At 41.3% G+C, this 10,962-nt stretch overlaps 1 protein-coding gene across 1 annotated transcript in view; it reads left to right on the forward strand.

The window, feature by feature from the left end:
- Nucleotides 1-3,038, forward strand: part of TMBIM4 (transmembrane BAX inhibitor motif containing 4) — a 101,142-nt gene extending 98,104 nt beyond the window's left edge. The window contains exon 7 of the mRNA XM_086919030.1: nucleotides 1,917-3,038. Within this exon, the coding sequence (XP_086775156.1) occupies nucleotides 1,917-2,123 (207 nt within the window). The 3' untranslated portion in view covers nucleotides 2,124-3,038. The remainder of the gene's footprint in view (nucleotides 1-1,916) is intronic.
- Nucleotides 3,039-10,962: the final 7,924 nt, after the last annotated feature.

Genomic DNA, 10,962 nt, shown 5'->3' on the forward strand with positions numbered 1-10,962 from the left:
ACACGCACACACCTTCATCCTCACAACACCACACACCATCGGAATACACACACCCTCCCCCTCACACCACCTCACACACACTCACCCTCACACACAATTACACTCAAAGACCCTTACACACCCTCAATAACATTCTCAAAAATCACACACACTAACTAACACACTCACACACCCTATCAGCATCACACATCATATCACAATCAATCACCCTTTTCAAACTCACTCACACTCACACTCTCTCACATTACACAAATGTCACAAAAAGACGTTAATATTTCACTTCTGTTCTTTTATTTTCCTCACAATAAAATAAACTGGACGTAATCTTCACAAAAGGTATTTACAACAGTTTACGCTATTGCCATTATAAATTACAAAAACTTTTATTTAAGTATTAATTATTTTAAAAAATTCATAACCATTGTTATTTGTAATATCAATACATCTAAGTCACGTAAATACAAAACATTTGCATTACAAATACTATGAGTGTCACATTTGCAAAAGTTAAAAATAATCGCATTGTAAATGACAACTATTAATTTCGCAATTTTCAAAACCAACACATAAATTTAAAATGTATCATTTACTAAACCAATAGCTCCAACTTTCCTACTGCGAGACCTATTGGCAACGCCAGTGCTTGTTTTTATTTACATGCATAGTCAGTCAGTCTTTTGTATTAGGCGCCTACAGGATCCGCCTGTTATAATGGTGCACCGAGCATAAACTCAGCTTTCTGTTCTTTTTGTTAATAAGAGAATCTTATGAATACGCACTATCTGTCTTGGTTCTCACTTTGCTGCTCAATCCAAGTTTAATGTATTGAGCCAATTCGCACTCTATACATGTTTTCAGCTAACCAAAGCTGTAGCCCACTAAGGCTGTTAACAACCTGGGGGTTAATTTCCAATCTTTACATGGACAGAGGTTTGCACATTACTCGTAATTCCAACTTGAGTAACAATTACTGCACTTGCTGTTTTCATAGCTGAGAGATTTCGACAGGTAAGACTCAAACCTGCCTACATTTATCGAGGGGAAGGCCTGGAACAAAGGTGAAACATGTGGACTACGATGCATTTAAACAGATTCCCCCTATGCCTCATTACAGCATCCAGTAAGAACCGGAATCTGGGGTAAAGGTATTTACAAGTTACAGTAAATACCACATCCCCATCTGGCCCACTTGTAAACGGAGCCTAAGAGTAAATTTTAGTTTTTCCAAAAGTCACATATACCAGATTAAACTCTCCATCTGAAGGGTGTTCTCTGATTAGTGTTGTTCTTCTCTAGTCTATTGAAAGGTGTATGATTGGATTTAATTCTGAAAAGATATCCATCAATACACTAGTTAAACACTTTATGCATATCTGTACTGTTTTCTCAAGCCGTATGAAACAGTCTTTTATGTGATCTGATGATACACCTGTGGAATTGAAATGTGTATTATAAATAACATTTTATATATAGTGCTTTACATTGTTCTGTCAAATCTAAGTACTCAGCAAGTGATAATACCCGCTTAGATGCTCAGTTTATTGTCCTTGACAGGATGGAAGTGTGAGTTGAGTTTACCAGAATTCAATTTGATAACCCTATAGCCCGTTTATTTTTGCAGCCAATGCTTCACTTATTAACTTTACCATCTGCCTAATATAATGGGGTATTTTAACAATGCAAATTCATCTGCTAGTTCCTCAATCCCAAATGTGTAAAATTGGGTACAGGGGGAAAAATACTTGTGAAGAAAATCAGATCGTTCTAGAAAAAACAATTTGTACTCTTGAAAAAAAATTATTCGAGTGGGATCTCGCAGATAATAAATATTATACTGTCTTGTTTTCTGCATTTCGGATCTTCTCGGATAAATAACACCTATTTATGTTTTTGCCTATTTCTCTCTTTGGCTGCAGTTATTCTTTTTCAATGAGACTTTGGAGATTGTCTTTGCTGCAGCAGGAGCTCTTCTATTTTGTGGATTCATCATCTATGATACACACTTGCTGATGCATAAGCTTTCTCCAGAAGAGTACATTTTGGCTTCAATCAACCTCTACTTGGATATCATCAACCTTTTCCTGCACTTGCTTCGTATACTTGAAGCAATGAACAAAAAATGATTTTAAGCAACTGTTAATTAAATAGGATAAACCTTATTATTTCTGTCTGGGTTAGTGTGTATATTTTAAATTGAGATTTGATTAATCTTTTCAGGTGACTGCCCTTCTGATGCACTTTAGAAAAATGTATTGGGTGATTTGGGTTTGAAGATTGAGAAGTTGCTGTTTGCAACATAAAACTGAAGTACAGATTAAAGGGTAGGTCAGTAGTATTGAATCTTTAAAGTGTTTATGAATTATCACATTGAAGCCCATGGGCTCATACCTTTATGCTAGTCTTATATGAACAAGTTAATGACTTTAACAATTGTTCTTTGAGACCGTAACATTCCACTTTGATGTTGTAGCCATCTGATAATTGTGGCACGTGTTAATACAGTGTTGCACTTGAGGTAAACATTGGCTTTACTTTTCAACATTAGATTTGATTTCAGCATGGTATTTCAAACAAATAATGTTAGTCTTGAAAACCCAGTTTATTTAATGTAATTAGTAAGTAACCTATTATTTCTATACTGGAGTATGTGAGTAATGTAATACAACCTTTACTAGTGCTTACTGGCGGTTTGAGCGTTGACAGATAAACACACACCAAAATGGGTATGGTTCTGAAATCTGTATAGTTGTCACATTCAAATGTGACTAGTATTATGTCTCAGTATTTCAGATCTCTGCTTTCTTAACATACATAGAGCATGTCCTCCATAAGAATTGTGTTGAAACCCACTTGTTTTTGCCAAAAATGCAATATCCTTATTTGGTAAATCTGTTACATATCGAACCTAGAGTTGAAGGAGACCAAGTGAAATGGTGTTACAATGTATTTCTTTATTAAAGAATTGTGATATTCTTAAAAGGTGATCATATCCATATCTTTTAGTTGATCAAAATAATAAAGAGTTTTAATAGTGGAAATCGTACTATTCAAGCATTGCTTTTCCATTGATTGTGCATCAGCAATATTTTATTACTGATTTGACTAAATTAACATTTTTTGCCTTCTGCAGATGAGGCCCCTGAATAATGGAAGACAGTTCTTCACTGTAATGTTTTTAAGTTCGGGAAGATTTGCAAAGAATGCAACACCTAAAAGGTGCATGTTTCTGTAACAGTCCACCACTTGTCAAGGGAACACAAATCAGGATTCCTCAAAGATACATACTTTTCCTTGTGGGTCCAAGCATCTCCTTTCATATGATGAAAAAAACATATTTACAGCTTGGAGTAGGGTTATGCTTTAGACCACCATCCAGTACATCTTTCTTGTCTTTGACGCCTTCCGAATTCCTCTGCAAAGTTTTCATGGGAAATTCAGAAACCTCATATGCGATCAATCAAATTGTTAGCAAAAAATAAAACTAATTTTATTACAGATATTTTCATGCGCTTAAGAAGAGCAAATATATTGGTCTTTACAACCTAATCTAGTATCTTCTTTTATACTCTTTCCTCTTGATGATAGTAACTCAAATTGTGGAGGGCATGATGACCACTATAGAAGTCAAGGATGCTTTTAAGTGTACATATCGATCAATGAACAATGTCATCAAGACCTATTTTCGTTTGTATTTGAACTTCATGAACAAAGATTCTGTTGTTTTCACCTAACTTCAGCTCCCAGAATATGTACAAGCTGCATTCAGCCAATGTTGTCCTTCAGGTCATGTTTGTTCCTTTTTACTGTTAGCTAGAAAAAGCTCAGTGCCCTAAGTTTTTTCAAGAGTCAGGCTCTAGTTTACTTCACTTTATCTGGAAGTATATATCGGCCTGAAGTCTCAGCATATCCTTCCCTTATACTTCACATCATCTTAAGTAGTAGTTCAGTAGTAGTAGTAGTTAAGTATTTTTCAATATGTGTTTCAAGGGTTACTTTACAGTGAAAAGAGGTCAGTCTCTCTGTCACAAAGATGGTGTCATCAGTGATGTCATTAGAGATGTCACTGACCATGTCATGAGTGATGTAATATGTGATGTCATCAGCAGTGCATTACACGCACAAGTTATAGTGAGTCCAACTAACTATAACGTGGGAATTCCAATGGTTTTGTCAGTACAATTTCCAGGGAACTATAACTGGTGTGAAACCTATGGTTTTTTCAGTGAATAAATATATATATATATATATATATTCAATGAAAAAACCATTGGTTTTAGGCCATATATAGTTAGGGATTTGCATTTACAAAACCTTATTTTATTTGCACAAAACCATTGAAATTCCATATATAGTTATAAGCGCTAACTATATATCGCGCACCCGCAATCCACTGCTGATGATGTCACATATTACATCATTCATGACATGGTTAGTGACATCACTGATGACATCACTGATGACATCTCAAATGACATCACTGATGACATCACTGATGACAACATCCAGTGACTGTATGTTTCTGTAAAGTTAAAATATGTTTTACATATTGAAGAATGAGTGGATGTATAAGTGTCTGGATGAAGGATTTACTAGGTGCATGACTGACTGATTGAGTGAGTGATTAAATGTGTCTCACTGAGTGCATGGGTTAGTGACTAAACTGTTTTAATTTGTGCATCATTATATCTGTTGTTCTACAAACTGCTGCATATGTTGATTCGTAGCTATATGAGTAACTGTATGGGTTATTGATTGGTTGTCCAAGTATTTGTATGGGAGACTGAGTGTGTGTGTATGGGTGGCTGGGAGGTGTGTGACTCTGTACATAGATGTGTGAGTAGTTAATTCACTATATGTATAGATTCAAAAGTGCATGTGCAAACAGCTGTATGGGCGGTTGACTGTGTGCATGAGTGTATTGGTGAGTGAATGGATATCTCAGTGCTACATGTCAAAGTAAGTACATATGTAAAACACAGTACATGTGAGAGTTGACATATATAAATAACTGTGCATAAGAGCCAGTGAATGTGTGAGTGGCTGTATGGATCATTGTGAACTTGTATCAGGGATTGTATAATAGAGTAAATATGTGTTAGTATATGTTTCAATAAGTAAAGTTTGTATAACTGTATAGTTGAGGAAATGGAGGTGTGATTGATTCTTTGCATGACTGACTAGGTGTGTGAGTAACTCCATGGATGAGTGACAGTCTGTGAGTGTCTGTTTACACTGATTGTATCTAAGGTTATATTAGAGTCTGAAGAGGTTCATCGTATTATCACATGAATGATATCATCAGTGATGTTATCAGTCATGTCAAATGAGATGTTTTCAGTGATGTCATTTGAGATGTCATCAGTGATGTCATCAGTGATGTCACTAACCATGTCATGAATGATGTAATATGTGACATCATCAGCAGTGGATTGCGGGTGCGCGATATATAGTTAGCGCTTATAACTATATATGGAATTTCAATGGTTTTGTGCAAATAAAATAAGGTTTTGTAAATGCAAATCCCTAACTATATATGGCCTAAAACCAATGGTTTTTTCATTGAATTTTCAAGGTTTTGTAAATGCAAATTCCTAACTATATATCCACTATAACCTATGGTTTTTTCTGTGAATTTCATTGGTTTTTTAATAGCAAATATGAAAAGCTTTAAAATGTCAAGTACGTGATAGATAAAAACATTTTCGTATTTATGCACGCTGATGTGCTTTGAACGCTGCACCCCCCCCCCTCCCCTCTTTTGTCTTAGTAGTACTCTCTCTTTGCAGATAGTGAACGGTAGTTAACGCAAGCCTTTGCCCCCGTTGTAATCCGTCGTGCCTGCTTGTCTCTCCATTTGATTGATTGTTGTCCAAGCATTTACTGTTTTAGAATTGGTTCTCTTTGGATCATTCTCTATTTACAAACAAGCACAAAGTCACAATACTCTGTTTAGTCTTTGCAGATAGTGAAAAATCGTGTAAAAAAATAAAAGTAATCGAGCAAAATCAGTAGGCCACTAATTGGATCTCTTTTTGACCTCGCTAAAATAGAAATATTAGGAACAACCCTTCATGAGAAATACGAAAATAGTGAGATGAACTGAGCTCCACACCATGAGGGCTGCAAGACAGCTCGGCTCCGTCACCCATCCCGCCCAAAATAACAACAAACCCTATGCAAATATTAAAAATATAGACAACACACCAGCAAAGAAACAGGGTAAAACATTTTATTAAAAAACTATTTACATAACGTTGGTTTATAAGATGATGTCAGTAGTGGACCGATGTGTGAATAGATCGAAAACAGCACAAGGCTCCAAGATCCGGATGGCAAGCTCCTGGATGTTGGGTGCCATAGTTTAGAGTTCTGAATTTCAGCCTTTTTCAATGCCTGTGCTTTGTTGAATCAAAATGGCGGCTTGACACAAAGCTGACTCAAGCGTTGCTACTGATGCTATGCAGACCAAAACTGGTTTTCAGTTTGTACATTTTTCTAGATTTTTCAATCCAAGTTTGGTTGACTTTGTAGAACGATGGCTTCAGATTTTCAACATACGGTGTGGTGGCGCTGACTGGGAGGGGGCGCTTCGCTCCTGCCCCCTCCCCAAGTAAGATTTTCATACGTGAAAGTACGTTAATGGTTTTGGTCCCTGAGATGCTTCGATGTCACTGCCATTCTCAAATAGCATAAGTTCTGGATGTTGGGTGCCATAGTTAAGAGTTCTGAGCAGTGCTTGTAACACTGTCTGAAGCTTATTTCCACCTACTGCAGCTTCACTATTCTCAAAGTAAGTGAGTGTCGTTTGTGGACCTGACTGCATTAGAAAACAATGTGATATGTTACCTTCCTAAACAGCTTGACGGAGGCCCCTGAGGGGCGGTGTGATGGCCATGGACTCGGAGAAGACGCTTGGCTCCGACACCCTCCCCAAGTCTTATAGCACTGGTGTAGCCTGAGATCGCCCCCGACATAGGCGGCCGGCTCCCGGGGTCCGGCGGAACTTTTTGCCTTTTGATGACTCTTCAATTCTGGACCTTGTCCCACAATCCGTTTGACCTGAAGACAAGCTGTAGTGGGGCGCCCCTTTATCGTTTTAGTTGCCATTCCGCCCGCTTTTGCTACACTGTGCCTCTTCCGCCATTCAGCTGTTTACCGCCCGCTCTTGCGACTACAGCGTCTCGCTCACCATGTAGTTGAGTTGCGCCCGCTCTTGCGGTGCAGCGATAGGCGGCTGCCACAGGACTCTCAAAATGGCGGCCGGCTCTTCGGTTTTGGGCCTGGTCCACTAAAATGGCCCTGGGACACCTTGGAACTCGGACGCTTCCCTGATAGGGCTTGGGTCCCATTCTCGAAAAGCGTCCCCTCAGCCGTGAAGATTCTACAAAAGTCTTGGGGGCCTCCGACTCCCGCAGGCTTCTGGTGGGGAGCGGCTGCCATGATTGCTCGTGGAATGGCCACGACGGAGCTACGAGATGGTAGTGGTCTCATGCTGACGCCAGCTTTAGTCTGAAACATCCAGAAACACTATAGACTACCAATTCGATCAGTTCCGGTAGCGCCCCAACATGACCCGGAAGAGAAGAACTTGCCCTCCCCTCTTTGACTGATGGTTCTTGTTGCCTGTCCCCTCTGTTGTCATTTAACAGAACTTTTTGGACTGCTGAAAGGGGTTGTGTTCTGAACGCTGGTTGGTGGAGACATTTAGACTATATTCTTGACCTACGTTGTTGCGTAATGCGTTTTATGACACGCCGCGTTAGCGCACCCAGAAGTGATCCGAGGCGCGGCGCGCAGCGCGTAACGTAAGCATAACAGGTCATGTGACTTGTTAATAAAACTTTTCATTGGTTCATTTTACTTTTGTTAATTTAATGATGAAAAGCTTGGTCATATGACCTAAAAATTACGCTTTTTATTGTTTTCGAACAATATTTTTTTTTCAAACATATGTTATAATATTCCAGGCTAATGTACTTTCCCGGAAAATTTACAACTGTCTTGCAAGTAAAATATATTCCTTTTTCGAGAAAAAGGGCGTTTCTTCCTTCCATGACGGAGCCGTTGAGTAAAAGAGATTCGGCCTGCTGTCTTAGTCGCCGATACGCCTGATTATCAGATTCTTATCGATCACTTTATGTTGCAGACATGAAAAACACAACTGCCCTTGACCATTTATCTTTACTGCGTTCCTACATATTATACCTTTTATCCGTCATGTAATTGGACTGCTTTATTTCACTTGCCTTTTACTGATTCGAAAACAGTGACTAAAAGTAAAAACTTTACCAATGTAAATACTACTACCGTGTTTTGTTTTAAAAACCTTTATTGTGAAAATGTCAGTATACAAATACGGGCCTATAACCACGTGGGCCGGCCACGGAGCAAACTGAAATCGTATATGATGAGGAGACATTTACACTGTAGAGGAACGTAACGAGCGGGCCATTAGGTTGCAAGAACTAAGGTGTCTAACAGTTGCGGAATCGGTGGACATACATTTTGTAATTAAAATAGAACAGGGCCACTTACAATAACATTTTCTAGATATACATTTGCGGGCAAGGAGTTACGAGTCCCATTTATACCGGCGCCATTTTGGGCGAGGCCGGGCAGGTCCAAGATATAGTCAAAATGTCTCCACCAACCATCGGCCAGACCAGAACCCCTTTCGGCCCTTTATGCTACAAGATGGTGTCTTCCATTCAGAAAATATTGTTGGCAGCATTTTGAAAGGAAACAGAAACAGCCGTTCTCCTAGTGAGTTTCATATTGTTACATTTAGGAAGAATGTTGAAGAGTAGTATGTGGAAAATCTGAAGCCATTTTTCTACAAACTCTCAATCAGACTTGCATGGAAAAAAAAAACCTGAAGAATGTACAAACTGAAAACCAATTTTTGTCTGTATAGCACCAACAGTAACGCTTGAGTCAGCTTTGTGTCAAGCCGCCATTTTCATTCAATCAATAGCGTCCCCCTGCACACATTCAGGGACCTGGTCGTGTCTTCAGATGAAACGGATTGTAGGAAAAGAAGCAGAAAGGAAAAGGAAAAAAGTTCCGCCGGACCTAGTGAAGCTGCAGCAGGTGCAAATAAGCTTCAGACAGTCTTACAAGCACTGCTCAGAACTCTCAACTGAGGCACTCAACATCCAGGACTTGCCATTCGGATCTTGGCGCCTTGTGCTGGTTCCGACCTATTCACACATCGGTCCACTACTGACATTACCTCATAAGCCAACGGGGCACCCCACGCCGACTTTCGGCGCAGCATTGTAGGATGGCCACACCAGTGCGGCAACTTGCTGGACACAACATCGGGGCCATCCAGATCTCGGCGCGTTCGACTCACTGTACCGCAACAGTGACCGCAACTCAGCTGGACACGCCGTCTTTCGGCGCAGCATTGTAGGATGGCCACACCAGTGCGGCAATTTGCTGGACACCACCTCGGTGCCATCCGGATCTCGGCGCGTTCGAGTCACTGTACCGCAACAGTGACCGCAATTCAGCTGGACACGCCGTCTTTCGGCGCAGCATTGTAGGATGGCCACACCAGTGCGGCAATTTGCTGGACACCACCTCGGTGCCATCCGGATCTCGGCGCGTTCGAGTCACTGTACCGCAACAGTGACCGCAACTCAGCTGGACACGCCGTCTTTCGGCGCAGCATTGTAGGATGGCCACACCAGTGCGGCAATTTGCTGGACACCACCTCGGTACCATCCGGATCTCGGCCCGTTGTGCTGCCTTCGGCCTATTCGCACATCGGTCCGCTACTGACGCCGCCTCACGTGCCAACGGATTTTCTACACTTTTTGTAGCCCTATGCCGCATAACAGGTCATGTGACTTGTTTATAAAACTTTTCATTGGTTCATTTTACTTTTGGTTTCCTAAAGATGGAAGGCTTGGTCATATGACCTAAAAATAACACTTTTCATTGGTTTAGAACATTTTTTTTTCCCAAACGATGAAAGCCCCACCTTGTTTCTGGATCATTCAGACTGAAGCTGGCGTCAGCATGAGAGCACCACCATCTCGTGGCTCCGTCGTGGTCATTCCGCGAGCAATCATGGCAGCCGCTCCCCACCGGAAGCCTGCGGGAGTCGGGGGCCCCCAAGACTTTTGTACAATCTTCACGGCTGAGGGGACGCTTTTCGAGAATGGAGCCCAAGCCCTAGCAGGCAAGCGTCCGAGTTCCAAAGTGTCCCAGGGCCATTTCAGTGGACCAGGCCTAAAACCGAGGAGCCGTCCGCCATTTTAAGAGCCATGTGGCAGCCGCCTATCGCTGCACTGCAAGAGTGGGAGCAACTCAACAACATGGTGAGCGAGACGCTGTAGCCGCAAGAGCGAGCGCAACTCAGCTAGATGGCCGCCACCTGGGGAGGCCCGTTCACGCCGCCTCCCCCACGCCCCCCCCTGGGCCGCCGCACGCCAATTTTCGGAGCAGCATTGTAGGATACCAAAACCAGTGCGGCAGTTTACTGGACATCACCTGGGTGCCTGTCGTACATGTTGTGTCAGCCATGTGACACTGGACACAGACCGCTACTGACGAGGCCTCCCCCCGCACCACCCGGGACGCCCCACGCTGTTTTTCTGTGCTGCATTGTAGGATCCCTAAACCAGTGCGGCACCCAGGCGACATCACCTGGGTGCCGTCCAGAACTCTGCACGTTGTGCTGCCTTGGGACTATTCGCACAAAAGACAGCTTCTAACCATTGTTGCTTTTTGTGTTGAGAAATGTTTAAATGTTTTTAGTTTTTGTTCCGTTCGTTAAAGTTAACAAAGTTTTATAACCTTACTTTGTTGGAGTGTTATCTATTTTTTTTAAAACGGGTGAATGGGGCCTTGAATCGGGTTATTGTCATGTGTGGGCTTTGGAAGTGTGCTGCTGCAGGATCGGACATTTCAAACTCAAATGCACGTTCTTTTTCTTACCTTTCCGAAGCATGG

Source organism: Lissotriton vulgaris, chromosome 1_1 (genome assembly GCF_964263255.1).
Source record: "Lissotriton vulgaris chromosome 1_1, aLisVul1.2, whole genome shotgun sequence".
Lineage (NCBI taxonomy): Eukaryota > Metazoa > Chordata > Amphibia > Caudata > Salamandridae > Lissotriton > Lissotriton vulgaris.